Here is a 22,926-nt window from a genome sequence, read left to right as displayed (position 1 = left end):
TATTTGGACTAAACAGACCTGGAACCTAATTTGTCTTTGTCAATGTCACCTTTCTCTTTTATTCATCATTTACATTTTTTTAATTGCTAAGAGTCTAAGACATTTTAAAAATTGTGCTATTCTGATCATAACTAAACTCTAGCTAGTAAAAACCAATATAAACCCAAACATGCATTGAGAAATCAATAACACGTACAAACAAAGTAAATCAAAATCGTAAGCTTATATATGGAATCATAAAACAGCGACATTAATTAGTATAAATTATGATCAGTTTATGGATCGAGTTCTAAATTCTTTATGTCTATATATATTATTGTATAAAGAAAAATTCTCTATGTCTATAATATGATGGTATTTGCGTTTACCACTCTACTTTAAGTGAAATAATATGAAATGAAGTGATGACAAACATAAGAACTCTAAAACGTCATCGATTAGATCATAATGTCATTTTGATAATGTCATCACTGTCATTACTTCCAACCTTATTCGTTAAATTTGTTAATTCACTACCTTTCATGACTTTAAAAAAAAAGAAAAGGAGAAACTACAAGAGTATAATACATTTTGATCCGGAAAGAACACAAAAACAAAAGTATAAATTATATAAATATATGCATGATATTATGGATGGATGGGTATATAACTTGAAAGATACTTAAACAAATTTTCAAAGTTTCTAGTAACGAATACTATAATACTTCGTCTGTTTTAACAAAATTTATCTTTGACGGTTCGTTTGAATTAATCATTGTCTATTTTATTTGGATGCGTGATAAATTACTAAACACCATGCAGACAATTTCAGGTGGGAAATCAACAACATTTTAATAAGTTAAAATAAAACATCGATGAGATCTAGAAGAAATCTCATATGATGTATGCATACATGTAAGAATTAAATTGGTGATAGTGAAAGGGTTAAAACCAGATACCCTCACTAAACTGCGTTCACATTCAAAATATAACTAATTAAAAAAAAGAAGAAGATGGATGTGTATTAATTAAGGGTAGTACATGCTTTTGTACTTTAGTACAATTACGCTATTAATTATTTATTTCTAAAGAAGGTTAACCTAACTTATGTATAAAGAACATTACGTTTTGGAATAGTATAATAATGTAATCTATAAATGTCCATAAGTTAAAGCTATGAAGTAAACCTCGATCATCGAGTTATTTAAGTACTCCCTCTGGTTTAATTTACTTGTCGTTCTAGCATACTCCCTCTGGTTTAATTTACTTGTCGTTCTAGCATATTTTTTTTTGTTTAAAATTACTTGTCATTCTCGGTTTTCTATGTGATTTTTACACTAAAATTCCAAATATAACCTTAATTAAGTTAACACAATACATAAAATGAAAAAAAACTAAAACAAATTATTTATTCAATAATTGAAAGTATTCTTCTCTCGCTGGATAATATTGAAGAGTCACTTTTCTGTTTTCAACTTAGATTCATGTTATATCATCTAAACAAGAAAATCGAGATACGAACATACAATAATAACATGCATCAATCCATCATGGGTATAATTCTTTTTTTTTAGTTTACCAAAAAACTCAAATGATGTCGCCGTGGTGGATCCCCTGTACTTGAGAGCAGCAAGAGCGTATGTATGTGTTGTTGCTTCTTCGCTGTCATATCCAATGTGCTCTCGTAGTTACTCTTGAAACAGTTGAGATTTTTCCTCACCAGATCAATCCCACAAATCTCCTCTAACTCTCTCTCCTCCCTCTAGTTTTTTTTTTAGTAAAACAAAAATTGATCTATAGTTTAGAGAATTAGAACTTACCCAGATAAACTGATGAAATTGTAGATTGGGCAGTGATGAAATTGAGATCAAACATAGAAAAAAAGAAGAAGAAATTAATCAGTTAAAAAATCTAGAATCCAGATCCTCATAATTAAAATCAAGAGTTAAAGAAAAAAACAAACTTCTTTTGCCTTTTTTGTTCTACAATGAATTCCAAGAGCTTTTCTCCCAAAGATGAGTCTCGAATCCCACAAACAAACATACACATGCAAATATGCAATTTAAAAAAAAAAATCCAAATCCAATCTGAGAACCCAATTAACTAATTTCATATTGACTCCTCTCCTCTGTAGGTAGAGTTGCATTGGGTTGTAGTATCGATTGCATGGAACAAGATCTCCAATATCTACCTCAAAGACCTTTTGTTTGATTGTCGATGGTTAGAGGTTGTAAAAAACGAAAAATAAATGCATCAAAATAAGATGGTTAATTGATGTTATTTGTGAGGTTAAAATTGTCAAATTACAAGGGTTCTTAATATGCGTGAAACTTTCTAAAACGTCAACTAAATAAAACCGGAGGGAGTACTATTTTGAAAGGAATATGAAATAGATAATGTTGTACGAAAAGCTCGTGCCGTACTCGTCCCAGCACGAGACTGCGTGTGGAGTGTAAAAATGCTTAAAGAAACTTCCACTAATCATGGAGCTATAAATACTAACTACTTGGGGACACAACTAGAGCATCAACTACATTGATATAGATTCCATCATCTCAAATTCGGTCTTATCATCTTCCTCATCCTCCTCCTCATCCTTTATCTTCACCATCAAATTAAACTCTCTCTTTCTCTTTCATCTACTCTCTCTTAACTTCTGTAAGAGGACAAAGAAAAATGTGTGCCTTAACACCAATATTTCCAAGTAAGCAGCAAGCATGGTACTCTCCTTCAACAATGGAGTATCCATGGCTGCAGTCTGAAGTTGATTCCTTCGCTCCTACTCTCCAATATCTTCCTTCTATCCTTTATCCTTCTTTCACCCAATCAGATGAATCCAAGAACTATAACATCAATACGAGTCTTAGTCACAGCAATGGTACTAATACTATCAGTAACAATGATCAAGAAGAAGATAAAGGAACAGTTTTGGAGAAGAAACTTAATCACAACGCAAACGAACGAGGCCGCCGTAGAAAGCTTAACGCCTTGTACTCTTCACTTCGTGACCTCTTGCCTCCGGCTGATCAAAAGGTTTGTGCTTTAAAACTGTTTTTTTCTTTTTCTTTTTGTAACATCTAAATAAACGGATCAAGGTTAGGTTATGTAATCTTGAAATGGATACTAAAGAAACCCTTTTGACCTGCGATTATACAGAGGAAGCTGAGCATTCCAATGACGGTAGCGAGAGTGGTGAAGTACATACCAGAGCAGAAGCATGAACTTCAACGTTTGTCTCGGAGAAAAGAAGAGCTTTTGAAGAGAATCTCGAGAAAAACTAACCAAGAACGGCTCAGAAACAAAGCAATGATGGACTCAATAGATTCTTCTTCCTCCCAACAGATATCAGCAAACTGGCTCACTGACACAGAGATTGCTGTCCAGATTGCTACATCGAAATATACATCTATCTCTGACATGTTGCTTACGTTAGAAGAAAACGGGCTTAATGTCATAAGCGTCTCTTCTTCAGTTTCTTCCACCGCAAGGATATTTTACACTCTGCATCTTCAGGTGCTTTGTCTGAAAACATAAATAAAAAGTGGTCTTCGTACTTGAAACTCATATAGTTAAAGAATCTAAAATCGTGTTTTTTTTCTTCTTCTTCTTTGTGCAGATGATAGGAGATTGCAAAGTGAGACTGGAGGAACTCATTAATGGTATGCTCTTGGGATTACGCCAATCATAATGAGAGATGAAGATTTTCAAAGAGAGAATCATATCTTTGTTAGTTAATGTTAGACGACTTTCTCAGAATTTAATATTGTATCCTTCTAGTAGTTCTGTAACATTTTCTTTTTCTTCTTAAAAATGATTATTCAACTCGGAAACCTTATTCTATAAAAGAGAATATGCAAATTTATTAAATGATTATTTTATGGCAGTTGAAACTTGAAAGCAGTTACTTTACTGAATTTACTGTACAGTTATAGCAACCATGGTAGTGTTGACTGTTGAAGCTCAAAGGACAATAAGAATATATTGTCACACACACACATTGATCTATGAATGATAATGATTCTAGATCTCTTCCATAGTCCACCATTAATGTATCAATCCTTGTGTTTTCAACATGCTTCTTGAATATGATCTCTATGCCGATTGAAATGTGACTTCGCCTGTGGCTGTTCTTACATAAGCAGCAGAAGCTTCAGGAGTGTCTTCTTCGCTTGGTGGAACTAGTTGCCAGAAGAGAGGTAGATACTTGTCCCAATCATTCAGAATCGTTGCACCTTTGCTGCTTCCAGTTTTTTCCTATATTTTAACCAAAACAAAAGAGAGTTTTATATATATATATATATATATATATATATGAGCCAAGAAAGTGACTGATGCTATGTCTACTTTAAGTATACTGCAAATATTTGAGATGACTTACAACATGGGATTCAATTAAGCTCTTCAGCTGCAATTCCCCTGCAGGTGCAATTACTCTCTGGATCTTCACTATCTCTCGGTTAATCTGTTAAATAGAGTTTGTTCAGATGAATACTGAAAGAAAATAATCTAAATTTCACCTTACAGAGAGAAAGAAACCTTAGGAAGAAGAGTGTCATCTTCATCAAGAAGGTAAGCTATGCCTCCTGTCATACCCGCAGCAACGTTTCTTCCAACCCTGTTACAATACAAAACATTTCAATTATCATCATTAGATACATATAGATTTTTTCTTAATCAGCCGGGTTTGAATTATCGCGTTTTTACTCACTTTCCAAGCACGACTACACAGCCACCAGTCATGTACTCACAGCAATGGTCTCCAGTGCCTTCAACTACTGCTTCAGCGAGTGAGTTTCTCACTGCAAATCTCTCTCCAGCTTTGCCTCTAGCGAATATCTGACCTCCCGTGGCACCATACAAGCAAGTGTTCCCAACTATCGTTGCTTCCTCGGGCACAAAACCGATTGTATCCACAGGGGTTACTACTATTTCACCACCAGCCATTCCCTTCAAAAAAGATCAAACCATTGCAGAAGATTTCATAACAAGTAAACAGTTGATGCAAAAACTGTTTTTGTTTTTGTTTTTATGCATATGGATGCTAATGTACCTTTCCAACGTAGTCATTTGACTCTCCTATGAGCCGGATGTTCATACCGGGAATCAAAAAGCACCCGAAGGACTGTCCTGCGCTCCCAAGGAAACTGCAGAACAAGAAGAGAGTAAAAAACTCGGTTTAGCTATATATATAACCTGAACTGAAACGTATCAATTTATACAAAGCTTTAGTGTTTATATCTCACGTTAGATTCACTTGTCCGGCGAAACCAGTGTCTCCATACTTCTTTGCGATAACACCAGCAACGCGACCACAAGCGGCACGGTCTATGTTGCATATTTTGACGGTTTTCTCAACCACCTTCTCGTTCTCTATTGCATCTATCACCTGGAGATAATAAGAAAACTCTGTTAGCAACCACATAGTTTGCAGAACCAGGTGCAGAAACAGCAGGGAAAGACTTGTGTTACCAATGGATCTGCCAGAATATCGTCATCTAGAACAGGTCCATTTGTATGAACATCCTGCTTCCTGATTTCAGTACTGCTCATTGAAGGTGTTCCAACAGACTAATATAGTGAAAAAAAGAAGAGAAATTAGAACAACTGATATAAATATGATTCTTCATTTCGTGTAGAAGAAATAAAGTATGGATACAAAGCACATACCGAAAGAAGATAACTCAGATCAAGATGCTGAGTTTTCACTAGTGAAATGTCCCGTGGTTTCAGTAACTCTGTTCGTCCAATGATATCATCTAACTTGTTGTATCCCAACTGTGCTAAAATACCTCTCACCTGCCGAGAAAAGATTATACTTGAGATGAGATTAGGACATAAATAGTCTTAATAATTGAGATGGTACAAGGTCAGCTAACCTCTTCTGCTACGTATAAGAAGTAATTGACAAGATCACCAGGTACACCAGGGAATCTTGCACGTAACTCTTCTCTCTGTGACCATACAGAGAATGTTATACAAACATTAGTAAAAATCAAGAGAAGATGTTTAACAAGCCAAGGAAAATTCACTAAATGTATTTTTGAGTTTTACCTGACTTGCTACTCCGACTGGGCAATTATTAGTGTGGCAAATACGAGCCATAACACAGCCAGTAGCAATCATGGCCAAGGAACCAAATCCGTATTCATCAGCACCCATAGCTGCAGCCATTAGAACATCAACACCACTCTTTAAGCCTCCATCGACTCTTAATATGACTCGTTCTCTGAGTCCGTTTTCGATAAGTGTCTGCAAAAGAGATAAAGCAAGTAGATGAAATGAGTCTTTATATTAAAAAACTCAGAACGTCCAATAGAATTAGTAGGCAATATGTTTACTTGGTGAGTTTCTGTTAGTCCAAGTTCCCATGGTCCACCAGCATGTTTTATGGAACTTATTGGACTAGCACCGGTTCCACCATCATGCCCTGATATCTGAAAATCATATCAAAATAAACAATGAAACTTCTTGGCACAAAGACTACATGGGAGAAACAATAGGCAATGTTTTGTTATCAAGTTGATACCTGAATGATATCAGCGTTACCCTTAGCAACTCCAGAAGCAACTGTTCCAATTCCAGCTTCTGCCACCAGCTTGACTGATACTTTTGCATTTGGATTAATCTGTTTGTTTATCCAGTTGTAAAAATTAGATTACATGGAGTTCCTTTGGTCAATCTCAACTGTTTTACTGAGTTCTGAAAAGATTGATCACCTGGTGTAGATCAAAGATCAACTGAGCAAGATCCTCTATAGAGTAAATGTCGTGGTGAGGAGGCGGTGATATAAGCGGAACACCAGGTTTAGAGCTTCTTAGCCTTGCGATATACGCACTAACTTTCTTTCCTGGAAGCTGACCACCTTCCCCAGGCTTAGCACCTTGTGCTACTTTGATTTCCAGTTGATCTGCATTCACCAAGAATGTTGGTGTGACTCCAAAACGCCCTGAAGCAACCTGAGATATATACAAAATAAGTAAAGTTACCACTAACTTTTATCTCTCTGCAGAACAAAGTTATATGATATAAACAGATGAAAACATTACCTGCTTGATAGCACTTGTTGCAATATCTCCGTTTTGAAGACCTTTGAGATGTGGCAATGTTGGTGAATATCCATCAACCACATCTGTAAGTGGCTTCCAACGGATAGGATCCTACAGAGGGGAAAAAAACAAACAGTGCCTTAGATTTTGATTTTCTTACTAATCTAAAATAGAAAATGAATATTTTTACCTCTCCACCTTCTCCAGAGTTTGATTTACCACCAATCCTGTTCATTGCAATAGCAATTGCTTCATGAGTTTCTCTTGAAATAGCACCGAGTGACATTCCACCTGTACAAAATCTCTTAACAATAGAAACGGCTGGTTCGACTTTTCCTACTGGGATCGGTGCACGGTCACTCTTGAACTCAAGCAGATCACGGAGGACCTAAAGAGAGAGAGAGCCAGCCCCAAGTGTTCAGACATAATTAGTGAACTTAATCAAGAAACTAAAAAGGCTTGAGGAAGAGAAACTAGATATATACTCACATTAACCGGTCGGTTAGAGAGATGCTGTTGATAGACTGCATATGCAGTTTCACTCTTTTCACGGACAGCCTTGTGGAGCAACTTTGACATCTCTGGGTTGTTTGAATGATACTCACCTAAAGTAACAAGACTTGTGTAAATGAAAATGCATATACAAACATACTGAACTGAAATAAAACTGAGATAAAGTTATTACCTCCAGGCCTAAATTGAATAAATCCAAAATTTTCTAAACGTTTAGTTGTATCCTCAGAAAAGGCCTTCACCCAGAAAGACAATGTCTCCCTTGCCAACTGAAAGATGACTGCATTTTGTTAGAAAAAATGTGAAACTCATCAAAAGTAATCAGAACATCAGTTTGATGTATTTTCTCACCTCATCAAAGGTGAGTCCACTGATTTTTGACACACTTCCAGTGAATGCAAGATCAACAACCTCCTTTCCCAAACCATATATCTCAAATATCTGAGCACCACAATAACTGCACCAAGACAAATGCCAAGTCAGTAGTTATAGAAAAGATATCACAAGATAACGTATAGATAGAAAATATTAGATGAGAGAAATGGAACCTTGAAAGCAATGAAATTCCCATCTTAGAAAGAATTTTAAGAAGTCCTGCATTAACCGCCTGCAATATAAGCCATGTGTAAATCAGAATATTTTCTAAGGTTTCAACAACTAAAAGATGAGTCTTTAAAGAAACTTGAGAAAACATCTTAAGAACGTGTGCTGGAATTTGCTCTCACATTGGTATAATTCTTCTGAGCTTGCTCAATGGTCACAGTGGGAATTTTCCCGTTCCGCATAAAGGCGACAGTTTTGTTACTTAAGCGCCATTGCCTACATGTCTCTAGTGCCAAGTATGGGCATACAGCACTGTGGAAAATTTTCAAAAAGCATACTTATAGATGAAATGGATTATGATGGTATGACATAATCTTATTATCACTTGGCAAAGAAAAATTTAGAAAATTCAGAAGACACCAAAGAGACTACTAACCTTGCACCATATCCAACTAAACAAGCAAAATGATGTGTGCTGAAGCACTGGGCGGTATCAGCAACAATGGAAGCTGACATCCGCAACCCGTTCTGAATAAGATGTTGATGGACAGCACCAACAGCTAACATTATCGGAATTGCAGGCCGGGTTGGTTCCTAATATAGAGCCAAATTAAATGAGAGTTTTATGTAAGTTCCTGATATCTGGAGCAAAAAGTGTAACATTGTTGTGATATGACACTTACCAGGCTATCGGATCGGTCTGAAAGAACGAGGAGCTGAGAGCCACTTCGGACAGCATCATCAGCTGCTTCACAAAGATAATATATAGCCTTTTGCAAGGAACCTTCAACTCCTTTTCTTATATCGAAATATGTTGACAGAACCTTGGGTTTCAAGTATGTATCCTTCATTAGCTCCTCCAACGCTCCTTCGTTTAACACAGGGTTTGACAGAATAACCTGGTTCATGAAAAACAAAACCATACATAAGCAGATAGTGTGAAACAAAAATGGCGTAAAACAGAGGAAAAGTATAATTAAGAGTGATTAAAAAAAACCTGTGAGGCGTTCTCAGGCCCAAGCTCCAATATATTTCCACGTTTTCCAATATTTACTTCAAGAGACATAACCAAACCTTCCCTAAGGGGATCAATGGCAGGGTTTGTAACCTGAAACCAGGACATACGCTTTAGTTGAGGATCTAGCCTTAAAAGGAGAACCTTTCAAGATGACCTATGAGTTGAATGTACCTGGGCAAATCTCTGTTTGAAATAATCGTAAAGCATGTGTGGTCTTTGAGACAATCCAGCCAGCGGAATATCATCTCCCATGCAGAAGGTTGGTTCCTTTCCTTGAGAAGCCATAGACTCAATAACCATTTGCACATCCTCACTTGAATAACCAAATGCCCTGAGAATATGAGATTTGTAAGAATTAGCTTCTGGATGATTAGAGAGAAACAAGAGGCATATCTAGTAAAACAAAAAAAAAGATGAAAGTTCAGGAATGATTACTGTTGGCTTCTTAGGATTTCTTCATTTTCCATGACAGTTGAGGATTTGAAATTCACAGGCTTCAAGGACCTGGAATTTTCTTTAATCCACTTTCCATATGGATTAAATGAAGATATTCTCTTCTTTACCTCTGTATTCTCATATACCTGTAAAGTTGGACAAGCTATACGAGTCAGCTAAAGAGTTATATATCTCTGGTGGTGCTATTAATATAGAAAATGTAAGAATCAATGTGTTGAAAAAAGGAGTAATCAAGATTTGGACTTCTCATCTACCAACCTGGCCATTCACTAGGTCAGCAGCAATCATCATTCCGGGTCCTAAACGGCCTTTCATTGTGACTTTTGCCTCATCAACTGGTACAACTCCGACCTAAAAAACATAGGTTACTACTTAGATGAGTAGGCTTCTCCTACCTAGTGAGTCTTGTAAAACCAGTAAATCTGGCGCTAGAGTGACTAAGACCATCATGATGTATCAATCAAAAATGTAAATCTGTATATGAATAGAAATGTGAAATACCTCAGATGCTACATAGACGAAATTGTCACTAGTCCGCCAATATCGAGCAGGACGAAGTCCGTTACGGTCAAGACAAGCCCCAACTGTTTTTCCATCACTAGGTGACGAATTCAAGTAGCAAGTGTCAGATAAACCTGAGGAGAAGCCGAAAAAAAAAATGGAGAAAACGAACAGGGAATAGAGAAGCCTGAGCTCAGACACATCAGGCAAACAGCAAGATTGCAGTTTGACAAGAAATTAATCCCCTTGACTCATTCCACAAAACAATAGCTTGACTAGATGAGCTTTTTCAAAAACCTGCTCTAGTAAAAAAGGTACAATGCACAGCCAGTACTCAAAAAGATTTACCTGAACAAAAGTAAGGCAGGACCATCCCAAGCCTCCATTTGTCCTTTGTAATAGTCATAGAAATCAACAACCTGCAGTTAAATAAGAAGCAGAGAGAGAGAGAGAGAGATAATGGTGAGTTTTGCAATAGATTCAATAAAAAAACAAATGAAAACAGAAGACCCAGCTGCCATGTTAGATGGAATCTGATGATCAACATTACCTCAGGATATTTGACAGATAAAGTTGGATGGTTTTTGTATGCCTCAGGGACAAGAATCATAAGAGCTTCCTCTGGAGTTCGGCCACTTCTAATTAATATCTGCAGGATATCCAAATGAGTGGAGAGTTAATACAAAAAAAGAATGTATTAACCCTGTTCTGTGACTAGTAAAGAATATGATCTATGATTCTCATAACGAACTAAGAGAAATTAGAACATATATAAGAAGCCAGCACCACTTACTTCTGCAGCACTATCAAGATTAGCAGAGTCTGAACCTCTGGGATTACCAAATGGACGAATTTCATTTTCACGGCCATTCCAAACAGAGGACTTCAAAGAAGCTTCTCGAGACTGCATCCAGTTTAAGTTCCCCTGCACAATTCAGACGAAACAATCATCTTAACCTTTGATCCTTCATTCATCGTTGAAGTACATTGACGTGTCATAACAATGTTTAGAAATAGTAGAAACCTGGATGGTGTTGATCTCTCCGTTATGTCCAAGAAACCTCATTGGTTGAGCAAGAGGCCACCTAGGACTTGTGTTTGTACTGTACCTTCGGTGATAAATAGCAAAAGGAGTCGTATAAAGCTCATTCTGAAGGTCAAGATAAAACATTCCAAGAGCTTCGGATCGAAGCATGCCCTTGTACACTATGGTTTGATTGGACAGTGAACAGAAGTAAAGCTCAGTTCCCCAACTCTCAGTAGCTACCGCCCTTTCGATTAGTTTCCTGCAGATGTAAAGCTCCCTTTCAATGTCATCAGTACTATCTTCCTTTGCGATTTTCACAAACACTTGCTGTATGTTAGGCATTGTCTCCTTAGCGTTTTTACCAACTATGGGAGCATTTACAGGAACTTCCCTCCATCCAAGAACTTGTAATCCTTCTTTCTCAAATATGTTTTCAATAACTACAAGAGAAAAAAAACGAAACAACATACACTTAAGCAAACATATTGAATCTGTATTGCTAGTTCCATCAACAAGATTAAGGAGTTTCACCTTGTTTGGCTTCTTGCATAAAGGTATCCTCTTGAGGAAGAAAGATCATACCAACACCAGTATGCAACTTATCAAAGGGAGAAAGACCTTGTTCCTTGGCCCAGACGTTAAAGTAATCCCAAGGAATGGAAGACATAAGACCAGAGCCATCACCAGAATCATTGTCAGCTCCACAACCTCCACGATGTTCCATACAGCCAAGAGCGATAAGAGCATCCTTGACAACTCCATGTGAAGGTATGTTATCTAAGTTTGCTATAAACCCAACTCCACAAGCTCCTCTCTCAGCCAATATATCTTCCAAATTAGCAACCTGTTTTTTTTAAAAAAAAGATCAATCAATACAAGAAACCCCCCCAAAACAAAAACAAAAAAGAAGGTCGTAAATTTCCAACAAGTTAGGGTTTTGAGAAAACAATCAATCTCAGTGAAGGAAACAGACCTGAGGTTTTAAAACAGAAGGAGAAGAGAGATCTTTGTCAGAGACACGTTCAAGGTCGAGAACAGCACGAACAGAGGATAAGCGAGAAGAAGAAGAAGAAGAAGAGCGTGAGGAGTCTCCTCCTCCACGAAGTCTGCGTCTGGTTCGCTTGGACTTACAGTACAATCCAACGAAATCGACGAAGAAGAAGTTCTTGTCAGAAGAAAGAACAGAGCTTGGTGTTGTGGAGAGAAGCTTAGGAACAGGGGAAAGAGATTTCATCATCGCCATTGAAAGAGAGGAAGATGAGAGAGGCGTGTCGCGTGTGTGTGTGTCAGAATAAGATAAAAGAAAAATAAATAAAAAGATAAATGTGGGAGGAAAAGAAAAAAAAAAAGAAGAGGAAGAAGAAGAAGAGGAGGAGGAAGATAACAGATGAGTGATGAGCAGCTTCTTCTTCTCTCTTTCTTTCCTTTTCTATCTCTCTCTCTCTCTCTCTCTCTCTCTTTTCGTATTTATTCGTCTACACAAAAAGTGTCTCTGTACCAAATTAAAAGGGTATTTTGGGGATTTGAAGTAGTGCACAAAATCGAATTTTCTTATTGAAGAAGGAAACAAATGTTTTTGAGTGGTAACGGTCGGGAATCTGGGACCGCCATTTAGAGAATTCGGCTGCTTTAAACCGGTTTGATAGTCATTAAACCGGATTGAGACATCAAAATTAAAGGGAACTATTTTTGATAAAGGGAAGATTGATTGGTGACTACTCCTTAATTTCATAACCACCAGTAAAGAAGATACAGAGAAAGACTGTTTATGCCCCTCCCAAATTAACGTTAACATTTTAAAGTTGAGAAAAAAATCAAAGGAAATAATCCGGTTTTTGTTTTATTCATACATATTGAAGAAAAGATAGAAAAAAAAAACCGAACAAACCAAAAATCTTTTTTATTTTCGAAAAAAAATACTAATTATGACAAGTGAAAATTTTTGACTTTGTAATGTGTCATTTTGGAATAGTATCTCATTGCTTATTCCAGTCAACTTTTTCTTTAGATTTTGGTCTATGTATGTAATGTACATCATGTATACTATTGGGATTAATAACGAACATAAAAATATGTGAATTTAAGAAAAGACACGTAGGGTATGGGGTTGAGGTGTGTGTGGCTGAAACAGGACTTGAGTTCTTAAAGAAGCCATTGGGGGATATATATGATAAATGTCCTTAAAGTTGATCTAAAAGCCACCTTCTCTCTATCACATTCCCCCGTTGCCTCTCACTTATGATAATGATGATGATAAGATAAGAGCTTCAGCTTATCGTCTTCAGTTGGCGTATCACGAGACGAATACCCAAAAAGGAGCAAACAACAACCAACGTGAACAGATCGAGAAGTGAGTGACGACACTTGCTGGAAGATAACTGATGTTCTCGTTAATATTAATTGTTTTGGATCCACCCAATAATCTTTTTGAGCACAATTGCCATTTAATGTTACTTTACAGCACAAGAAGTCAAAACTCATATAGTTAACTGTATATATAGATTTGATAAAAAAAGAAAGATATACTCCATTGGTTTTATTCAGAATTTGAGTTTTGGTAATTTACATGTAATGGCTCACCCACTCACACTAATAGCGATAAATATATATGCATAAAAAAAAAACAAGATTATATCTACAAGACAGGTTCTACACCTTAAACCCATCATGGTTCACCCATTGTAAATTAGTCTATTTTCCATTGTCACGGTTCGAACCTGGTACTTCAGTTTCCTTCCTCTCACCAAAAATTTACTTACATATCTAATATTTGGGCTGGTAAGCCCATATTTTAAGTCAGCCTCTTGGGCTCTACCTCTCGGAGTAGTCTTCTCTTCTCTATTGATTTTGAAACGGCGGCAAAATTCTCGTTTTCGTAATTATTGGTATTTATTTTTACTTTATTATACACAGTTAAATTCATTTAAATTAAATTTAGAAATTACACTTTTGGGGTTTAGGGTTTTATCGTTGTGAAAGAAATATATAAAAAAAAAAAAGTTTCGAAGAAGAAGAAGAAGAAAAGACATCATCAATGGCGCTTATTCAGAGAGCTTCTTCTTATCATCTTCGTCTCTATTTACGGCTCATGGCTTCTCGTCCTCGTCTCTTCTCTACTACTAGCTCACTCTCTCCTTCTCTTCATCCTCACTCCTCATCTCTCTCCGCGCCTCCATTTATCTCCCCAATCCCCAGGTTTTTATCGCTCTGCCCCTCTTTCTCCTTTTCCGTTGCCCTCTCAGGGTTCCTGGTTGAAATTAGCTTTCGTATTTCTTTGTTCAGTACTTTGGGTTTGCGTTACTGACTTTGCCAACCTCTCTAATTTCATAGAAATTGAAAATCTATATATACTTGAGATTCTACGATTAAAGGAATTAATTCGTCTATTTAGTTGTTTAATTGAGTTTTTTTTTTTTTTTTTTCAAGTTTCAGGATTAAGTTTCAGTTAACCAATGCTTTGAGTCAAAGACTGATACAACCAAATGCTGTTACATCGAGGTACTTGTCTACTGAGGCCACATCTAAGGGTTACAGTTCCGAGCAGATTCAGGTAATATGTCTCTTTTGATTTTCTTGTGTAGCTTACTTGTTTGAACATACATTTTGTTGCTATAGATTGTTTGAAGTCATTCAATCTTTATATGTTTAACTTCTATGTGATCCATTTAGGTGCTGGAAGGCTTGGACCCTGTCAGAAAACGGCCAGGAATGTATATAGGGAGCACTGGACCTCGTGGTCTGCACCATTTGGTGAATGCCTTACCCTTTGAAACCCCTTGTTGTTCAAACTGGCTCTTGACATATTTTTATGTTTTTTTTTCCTAATGTAATCTCTTTTCTTAGGTTTATGAGATACTTGACAACGCTATTGATGAGGCTCAAGCTGGTTATGCCTCAAAGGTTGATGTCGTCCTGCATGCAGATGGCTCAGTTAGTGTTATGGACAATGGACGTGGGGTATGTGATCTGTGTCCTACCTTCTCATGCTACTTAATTTTAACTTGAAAATAAGGATTGTAGTTTTTTCTGCTGGTGTAAGTGCTGCCTGCAGCTTTCTATAATCATGCAGATCTTTTGCCCCTAGCTTACATCTACCCACACTTGAAGAATAAACACATATGTGAACCATTATCTATTCTCGTTTTTTCATTGTCATTGATATATACAGCTTTCTTGCAGATACCCACAGATTTGCATCCTGCGACCAAAAAATCTTCCCTGGAGACTGTGCTTACGGTAATCTACTTGAAGTAGAACAACTGCTATAACTTATCAGTATCATACTATTTGAACATGCGATTTACCTGCCATGTTTGTTATTTGTGCAGGTTTTACATGCAGGTGGCAAGTTTGGTGGCACGAGTAGTGGCTACAGTGTGTCTGGTGGACTACATGGTGTAGGTTTATCAGTTGTTAATGCTTTGTCTGAGGTGTGTTCTAATCTGTACTCGCATTGCTTCTTTTTTTTTTTTTTTTTAATCATCCCTCCGTGATTTGTGAAACCAGTATGGGATTGTTACGAGGAAAAACCTGGAATGTTTCCTTATTGAATTGTAGGGCATATTGATGTCACATAAACTTCCACGACTAGTGCAGGGCATTTGTTTGGAATGACCTGAAGTTTAACTTAGCTGATGACTATAGTTATCAGTATAGCTAACTTAGAAGCTTCCTTAATCTCTTGGTTTGCAGGCCTTGGAGGTCACGGTTTGGAGAGATGGGATGGAGCATAAGCAAAATTATTCTCGTGGAAAGCCCATAACTACACTTACTTGCCGTGTTCTCCCGCTAGAATCAAAGGGGACTAAAGGGACGAGCATCAGGTTTTGGCCCGACAAAGAAGGTTTTACCTTTTTTCCACTCTTTATTACCTTACTGATGTTGAAATTTTCTTCTTATGGAATGAACTATTTTTCAGTATTCACAACGGAAATTGAATTCGACCATAACACCATTGCTGGACGAATTAGGGAGCTTGCATTTCTGAATCCAAAGGTGAGATTACTTTGCTTAAAGCGAGATCAACCATGACAACTTTTCCTCAAGACATGACAATTCACATTGTTGTATGATTCTATTTTCATAACAAATTGCGCTATCTTTTTGTTTGAAGGTTACCATCACTCTTAAAAAGGAGGATGATGATCTTGAAAAGAACCAATATACTGAATATTATTTTGCTGGAGGATTAACTGAATATGTTAGCTGGCTAAATACTGATAAGGTGAGAATCTACTCATCAAAATCACGTTTGGTGTATATGAAGCCTATCCGATTCTTTATTTAAGCAGGCTAAGATGACTAGAATTTTGAAAAGGTTCTGTGAAATGATCTGTGATGCATCAATGTGGTGGTATCACTGAATGTCTTTCTCTGCTAACTTAAACGAGCAAGATATGTTGAGTACCACTCTCGAATTTTATGATTACTAAGGGATTTAGCCCACATGTTTATGGACTATTATGAACTCAATTTATACATAAGTAGACTCTTAGCATGAGTATCTCCTATATCATAAATTATTATACTTCTTTCTTATTCCTACGCTTACATGAAATATAATGCTGACAATTCTTTTGTTTAGAATCCCATTCATGACGTGCTGGGTTTCAGGAAAGAGATAAATGGTGCCACCGTGGACGTTTCCCTTCAATGGTATGTTGTTTTTCCTACTAAACACATGATTATATCATCCAACTCGTACTCTGTCACAAGGTAATCTGCCTGGGTTTACTAGACCCACAAAATTGATATTTTGTCTGCATTTTTCTACCAGGTGCTCAGATGCATATTCAGACACGATGCTGGGATATGCCAATAGCATTCGCACCATTGATGGTGGAACACACATCGAAGGTGTGAAAGCTTCATTAACCAGGACTCTTAATACCCTTGCAAAGAAGTCAAAGGCTGTTAAGGTATGACATCTGTAACCAGCTTAGCTTATGTGCCTACTTTCATCTTCATTATTACAAGGTTTCAACCCTTTAATCCATCATCTTTTATCCTCTCATTTTTCTATGAAAAATCTCATGGTCTCTTCCAACTACTGTTTTTCATGATCGTAGCTTGGTTGAAAGAGTCCTCTTAGATGATGTAGGTAGAAAACTATATTCTCCTCTTTTTGAATTGGACTAAATTTGATTGCCTGTACATATACAATGTACAAGGCTCCGCTGTAAAACGTTCTTAGTTCCTACCTGCGTTGACATATACGATGAACGATGTTCTTCTTTTTGTAGTATGTTTTTTTCAAAAAAAATTTGTTGCTGTGGTTTCAGGAGAAGGATATTAGTTTAAGTGGGGAACATGTTAGAGAGGGATTGACCTGTATCGTCTCAGTCAAGGTTCCTAATCCTGAGTTTGAAGGTCAAACAAAGGTACGTGAACCCATAATGATTGACTCTTTATTGATGATCCCTGGTCAACATGAAGCATCATTATATTCTGTCTCATTTGTGAAAATTTACCCTGACTAATATAATTTGTCTCCTAATCCTCCTTCCCCCTTGCAGACAAGATTAGGGAATCCAGAGGTGAGAAAAATTGTTGACCAATCAGTTCAGGAGTACCTCACGGAGTTTTTGGAATTGCATCCAGATGTACTTGAGAGTATTATTTCCAAATCCCTTAACGCTTACAAGGTATGCTTTTGTTTCACGTATCAATACTTCTGCTTCTTCATCTACAAGCATGCACCAAATGTATCTTTCAATCCACAAGGACGGTTACCGCAGTCTGTAGTTAGCTATTGATTTAGCGTATTGCTTTCTGTGTCCTTCATGTTATTTATCTTTCAACCAAATTAGAATGAAAATCTGCTTCACCACGCTTTCTCTCTCTAGGCTGCTTTAGCTGCCAAAAGGGCAAGGGAGTTGGTCAGGTCGAAAAGCGTTTTGAAGTCATCATCACTTCCTGGGAAACTGGCTGATTGCTCATCATCAGATCCTGAAGAATCTGGTATGTATTGGGCAGCATGAATATGTCGTTTGTATAATTGATTAAAGCTAAATTGACAGAAAGTATCTGATCTACTTATATTTCAAGTGAGAAGTTAAAAAAGGAATCCATATGCTTTAATTATGTGACTACAATTATGTGACTACAATAATTACAAACTCCATTGGCCATGCTAATTCGGTCAAGTAGTGACATCCCTTTTCAATCTCTCCAGAGATTTTTATAGTCGAAGGAGATTCTGCTGGTGGCAGTGCGAAACAGGGCCGTGACAGACGTTTTCAGGTAATCACATCTACCTCTATTTTATTGTGTCACTATCCAATAAGAGTGATGATTAGGGGATTTGATTGTTGATCCATCCTTAGAAGAACCTACATTTGATTTCCAAACAATAGGCTAGGATTAGACTAATCAATACCAGGAGTCTTCTCTATTCCAGTCAAAGACATTGTATCTTCTGTGAAATCGGAGAGTCTATACAGATTGAAAAGGCAATGCTTCCTTTGAATGATAATTCAACTGGTTTTGGTTTTTGTAGGCAATTCTTCCTTTGAGGGGTAAAATTTTGAACATTGAAAGAAAGGATGAAGCAGCGATGTATAAGAATGAAGAAATTCAAAATCTAATTCTTGGCCTTGGCCTCGGTGTGAAGGTGACATCTCTTGCTTCTCTCTTTTTTTTTGTGGGTATGGAAAACTCAATGCAATAATTAACTGGTTTCAGGGAGAAGAATTTAAGAAAGAAAATTTGCGGTACCATAAGATAATCATCTTAACAGATGCAGATGTTGATGGTGCACATATACGGACACTTCTGTTGACCTTTTTCTTCAGATATCAGGTATTAGTTTAGGAAAACAAAAAATGTCCCCTAAATAGTTGGCAGCGTTTATGTAGTTGTACATTTGACTATATATTTCCTCTTTTGCAGAGAGCCTTGTTTGATGCGGGTTGCATTTATGTCGGCGTTCCACCTCTATTCAAGGTAGATTTTATATATTATGATCTTCAGAACTTGGATGCTTCAGATTTAGGAATTTCTAACAAAAACTGTTTTACTATATGAAAATGATCAGGTTGAAAGGGGGAAACATGCTCAATATTGCTATGATGACGCAGACCTTAAAAAGATCACCGCTAATTTCCCTGCAAACGCATCCTACACCATTCAAAGGTTCAAAGGTAAATATTTAAACAACTATCTGAGCTTTGCGATCTACATAGCCTGGCTTCTCACATGATATGAGTATGTCAGAGGCACTTGTAGTACTTGTTGGATCTTTAGCGTCCAATACCAGAATGTATATGGAGAGGAACATGGCAAACTAAGCAAACCTGTACTGTTTCGTTGTCTGCTTTTGCAGGTTTGGGAGAGATGATGCCTGAGCAGCTTTGGGAAACAACAATGAATCCAGAAACAAGGATATTGAAGCAATTAGTTGTTGAGGATATAGCAGAAGCAAACATGACATTTTCATCACTTATGGGTGCTCGGGTAAGCCCACAAATCTCCAACTTCATTGAATTTTTTTTTTTCTTTCTTTAGGGTAAAAAAACTAGATATTCTCAAGACTTAACTGCAATCTGATTGATCTTCTAACGTTTTTAATCTAAGGTCGATGTCCGGAAAGAACTCATCAAAAATGCAGCAACAAAGATCAATCTGCAGCGTCTTGACATATAACTGGAAACCGCTTGAGATTGGTCGCTAAATATTTCTTCTTCATCTGGTGAGATGAGTTTAGATTATATTAGTCAGAGACCAAGATGCCACTATCATGTTTTAGTTCTTCCTCTGGCCTAGCAAAAGTAATTACTGTTACAATTGTGGCTATCTTCTCGGTAAGTTAAATGGTATTTTAAAATGCATTTGGTAAAGCTTCCTCCGTTGTAACGCCCCTAGATAAGAAAAGCTTATTATTGAAGATCCTTAACTCGAGATCTTGTAAATGATCGATTAATACAAAATACAAGACATGAACTGATCCACAAGAATATCGACTTAAAAAACAATCACACAGCAACAACAAATACAGAGATAGAATATATATATATAGATCTCTCGATCAATAGACGTAAGATAACAGGTATGAATCGATGTGGAAGTTCTCTAGGGCTTGGAGTCTCCATCAAAGCCACGTTGGAGAAATCCAACGGAGGAGAGATGAGAAACATCGCTCCACGAATCGATGATCCATTTCTTGTCACGGAGGTGAACTACATTGACTGACGCATTTAGGAGTTTTCCGGCAGAGGAAGCTTGCGTAATCCTCAAGTATATTGCCCTCAACACCCCTCCATGAGTCACCACTATCACTCTCTTTCCTTCAATTCCACATCATGCAAAGTTATTAACAATTTAACTAAAATTTTTGTACATCTTAAACTTACTAAAAACGATGACATCATGAGAAAGATTAATAATAATAATACTTCTAATATCGAATTTAATGTGTAGATGGATGGGATACCTTTGTGTTTCTTTGCAATTTGTTCAAGAGCATTCATAGATCTATCACAAAGCTGGTCGAAGCTCTCTCCTCCTCCCTGTTGATTTGTATTAAATATATGAATCACAGATTAAATATAAAATATTGTCAAGTAATTAAAATTTATGAATAATATAGTAGAGAAATTAAGGAGTAGTAATAAATCTCACAGGAATCTCGAGGTCATTCTGGGAGGAGAAAAAAGCAGAATAAGCTTCAGGTTCTTTCTCTGCTCCTTCTGTCCAATACAGCCCTTGGAGACTACCCACGTGCCTCTCTTTCAAGTCAGGTACTTCAGTCACCTGTTTTACATATATACGAATTACATATTATATATTGATTTTTCAGCTTAGTGTTATACATAGAGATAGATGTAATTGTACACACCTCGGGACAAAAACAAGTTTTGGCGATCATTAGAGCAGTGTCTTTGGCTCGTTTTAGGTCTGACGAATACACTGCTACGGGTCTCGCCTCTTTTCCCAATCTCTCAGCGATCTAATCATTATTTTTAACGAAACAATAAACGATCATGCATGTATTAATAGATTGATATAATGTTGAGTGACTTGAGTCACATGTATTTAATAGAATATATATGGAAGAAAGACATGAAAATGGTTTTGATCTTAACTGCAACAGCCTGCTTTTGTCCAACTTCGTTAAGCTCTGATTCAATTTGTCCCTGCATATTGGTAAATTTTTATGTAAATAATCTATGTGCTTATATGCATGTTGATGTTACCCTATATATGCATACATACACACATACGTGTGTTTGAATATATATAGATAGATACCTGGATTCTTCCGGCAGCGTTCCAAGTGGTTTCTCCATGGCGAACAAGAACAATCTCCGTCACTTCACTTTCAACTTTGACATCCTCACTCCATTTGAACTCCTTCTCTGCATCGATCCTACATTTTTATATATATTCTTTATTAATCACAAGATGTACAATAGAATTAATATATTTGTATATGCGCATTCGGCATCTCTCATCGGTATTCACTATACAATAGAACTAGTAATGCAGTATAACATTATAACATAAGCGTAAAGATTAATATATATATATATATATATATATATATATATATATATATATATATAATGTCATGATGAATAAAAGAATTAAAAATACCATTCATGACCCATTTTATTGGAAGGGGTATTGGTTTTTGTGGATGGAAAAGTGAAGATAAAAGAGAGAATTATAATGTGATGAGAGAAAGAAGTGTTGGTACTTATATGACAATTGTTGATTCGAGACACTGCTTTTATAACCTTTTTTCGTCGACGAATTTCTTTTTTTTTTCTATTTCGGAAAAATAATGAAAATAATTAAGAATGTGGCAGCTCATTGATTGATATATAATGTTGTCGTATATGTATTTGAATTACAAAAATACTTATAATTATCATTTTCTAAACAATGATTTGTTCGTATAGGCATTGTAACCACGTGTTATGTCGATACTTCCAACCCTCTTGGACATAATTTCCTCAGATCAGATTCTCTCTTTTACTGATCTTGGAAAAAAAAAGTCACGTAAGGAATCTCCCATGTTCTCTATATATATATATACCATTGTTGTTAATGCATGCCCATATTTCCAATATATTTGGCCACCTGATGATTTTTACACAAGGCAAAATCTGACTCTTTTTGTTAATCATGATAATTACATTTGTTATAGAAACTGAGGGTGAAAATTCGTATATGTGATATTAAAAACTATCGGTATATGGATGTGGGGAAAAGTAAAATCAATACTATGTAACGAACTAACGATCTTTAAAAACAGGTCATGTGGGAGAGAAAAACAAAAGAATAGTTTCATAATTTCCTCACAATGAGGATCGGTGGTCGTGTAGCTAGTATATTCCCACATGGAGGAAAAAGAATCTCGGTTTCTTACTTTTTAATCGTTCTCTTTTGACACATATATCGCCATGCATAGTTTTGTTTCATAATCGTAAATTGGATTTGTTTTTCCCTCTTAAGTGTATTTTTTGGTTTAGTATTTAACAGGTCAATGTATATATGTACGTATCGATCGAAGAACTTGAATTCTTACGAATTTTAAGAACCAGAAACAAAAACATGTTAAACTAAATTAGTTCATTCGCTGGTATCATACTTCATGCTGGAGACATGATATATTCATCATCTTCCGAAATATTTTTCTAGGTTCAGCCGGGTGAACTGTTAACGCTATGTTTAAACTGTGATACTTGTAACACATGTATAAACAATGTACCTAACTCTAATTCAGTATGAGATTCATTTTCCCATTTTACTCTCTCTCAGTTATTGATTCAATAATATATAAAGTGAATTATATTAACTTTCTTTTTTTCTTAGAATAATATTTAACTAATATATGTAAG

The 22,926-nt window shown here is 36.4% G+C and overlaps 4 protein-coding genes across 5 annotated transcripts; 2 read left to right on the top strand and 2 right to left on the bottom strand.

The window, feature by feature from the left end:
* LOC104734431 (transcription factor bHLH101-like) lies at positions 2,526–3,809 on the top strand. Its single transcript, XM_010454009.2, has 3 exons — positions 2,526–3,012; positions 3,136–3,492; positions 3,596–3,809. Exons 1-3 carry the CDS (start codon positions 2,656–2,658, stop codon positions 3,665–3,667), a joined length of 786 nt encoding a protein of 261 aa, XP_010452311.1. The 5' UTR covers positions 2,526–2,655; the 3' UTR covers positions 3,668–3,809.
* LOC104734430 (ferredoxin-dependent glutamate synthase 1, chloroplastic/mitochondrial) lies at positions 3,867–12,412 on the bottom strand. The gene is made up of 33 exons (XM_010454008.2): positions 12,057–12,412; positions 11,615–11,927; positions 11,081–11,523; positions 10,850–10,981; positions 10,607–10,705; positions 10,405–10,475; positions 10,057–10,153; positions 9,814–9,906; positions 9,535–9,680; positions 9,271–9,430; positions 9,079–9,189; positions 8,765–8,980; positions 8,518–8,675; positions 8,264–8,393; positions 8,087–8,145; positions 7,890–7,995; positions 7,711–7,807; positions 7,515–7,630; positions 7,216–7,413; positions 7,026–7,136; positions 6,696–6,935; positions 6,506–6,604; positions 6,318–6,413; positions 6,031–6,228; positions 5,856–5,930; positions 5,647–5,775; positions 5,449–5,547; positions 5,223–5,365; positions 5,030–5,123; positions 4,688–4,926; positions 4,516–4,594; positions 4,358–4,441; positions 3,867–4,233 (listed from the first exon to the last, which is right to left on the bottom strand). Exons 1-33 carry the CDS (start codon positions 12,324–12,326, stop codon positions 4,072–4,074), a joined length of 4,863 nt encoding a protein of 1,620 aa, XP_010452310.1. The 5' UTR covers positions 12,327–12,412; the 3' UTR covers positions 3,867–4,071.
* Positions 14,065–19,920, top strand: LOC104734429 (DNA gyrase subunit B, mitochondrial). 2 transcript variants are annotated; one of them, XM_010454007.2, is made up of 21 exons: positions 14,065–14,278; positions 14,516–14,633; positions 14,753–14,833; positions 14,927–15,040; positions 15,263–15,319; positions 15,412–15,513; positions 15,776–15,926; positions 16,002–16,078; positions 16,197–16,307; positions 16,668–16,738; positions 16,860–17,001; positions 17,365–17,463; positions 17,599–17,727; positions 17,929–18,043; positions 18,258–18,325; positions 18,582–18,695; positions 18,767–18,883; positions 18,974–19,027; positions 19,119–19,224; positions 19,407–19,537; positions 19,658–19,920. In XM_010454007.2, exons 1-21 carry the CDS (start codon positions 14,118–14,120, stop codon positions 19,724–19,726), a joined length of 2,187 nt encoding a protein of 728 aa, XP_010452309.1. In that variant the 5' UTR covers positions 14,065–14,117; the 3' UTR covers positions 19,727–19,920. The 2 variants fall into 2 exon arrangements, with proteins under 2 accessions (XP_010452309.1, XP_010452308.1); XM_010454006.2 differs by having other exon boundaries at positions 14,510–14,633.
* LOC104734428 (metal-independent phosphoserine phosphatase) lies at positions 19,943–21,769 on the bottom strand. Its single transcript, XM_010454005.1, has 7 exons — positions 21,677–21,769; positions 21,332–21,449; positions 21,166–21,216; positions 20,919–21,029; positions 20,702–20,833; positions 20,514–20,589; positions 19,943–20,367 (listed from the first exon to the last, which is right to left on the bottom strand). Exons 1-7 carry the CDS (start codon positions 21,688–21,690, stop codon positions 20,153–20,155), a joined length of 717 nt encoding a protein of 238 aa, XP_010452307.1. The 5' UTR covers positions 21,691–21,769; the 3' UTR covers positions 19,943–20,152.

Source organism: Camelina sativa, chromosome 13 (genome assembly GCF_000633955.1).
Source record: "Camelina sativa cultivar DH55 chromosome 13, Cs, whole genome shotgun sequence".
Taxonomy (NCBI): domain Eukaryota; kingdom Viridiplantae; phylum Streptophyta; class Magnoliopsida; order Brassicales; family Brassicaceae; genus Camelina; species Camelina sativa.
The sequence above is the reverse complement of the archived record's forward strand: the minus strand, read 5'-3'. Positions and strand labels throughout refer to the sequence as shown.

Bases quoted from the DNA above. Each gene is read 5' to 3' on its own strand.
- LOC104734431 (XM_010454009.2), top strand. From the start codon at position 2,656: ATGTGTGCCTTAACACCAATATTTCCAAGTAAGCAGCAAGCATGGTAC. The intron at 3,013-3,135 runs GTTTGTGCTTTA...GCGATTATACAG, and splicing joins TGCCTCCGGCTGATCAAAAG to AGGAAGCTGAGCATTCCAAT. The intron at 3,493-3,595 runs GTGCTTTGTCTG...TTCTTTGTGCAG, and splicing joins TTTACACTCTGCATCTTCAG to ATGATAGGAGATTGCAAAGT.
- LOC104734430 (XM_010454008.2), bottom strand. From the start codon at position 12,326: ATGGCGATGATGAAATCTCTTTCCCCTGTTCCTAAGCTTCTCTCCACA. The intron at 10,154-10,404 runs GTAAATCTTTTT...TTCGTCACCTAG, and splicing joins CCTGCCTTACTTTTGTTCAG to TGATGGAAAAACAGTTGGGG. The intron at 5,776-5,855 runs GTTAGCTGACCT...TTTTCTCGGCAG, and splicing joins TCTTATACGTAGCAGAAGAG to GTGAGAGGTATTTTAGCACA.
- LOC104734429 (XM_010454006.2), top strand. From the start codon at position 14,118: ATGGCGCTTATTCAGAGAGCTTCTTCTTATCATCTTCGTCTCTATTTA. The intron at 14,834-14,926 runs GTGAATGCCTTA...CTCTTTTCTTAG, and splicing joins CTCGTGGTCTGCACCATTTG to GTTTATGAGATACTTGACAA. The intron at 18,884-18,973 runs GTATTAGTTTAG...CCTCTTTTGCAG, and splicing joins CCTTTTTCTTCAGATATCAG to AGAGCCTTGTTTGATGCGGG.
- LOC104734428 (XM_010454005.1), bottom strand. The intron at 21,030-21,165 runs GTTAAGATCAAA...AATAATGATTAG, and splicing joins GACAAAAGCAGGCTGTTGCA to ATCGCTGAGAGATTGGGAAA. The intron at 20,368-20,513 runs GTATCCCATCCA...GTGGAATTGAAG, and splicing joins AATTGCAAAGAAACACAAAG to GAAAGAGAGTGATAGTGGTG.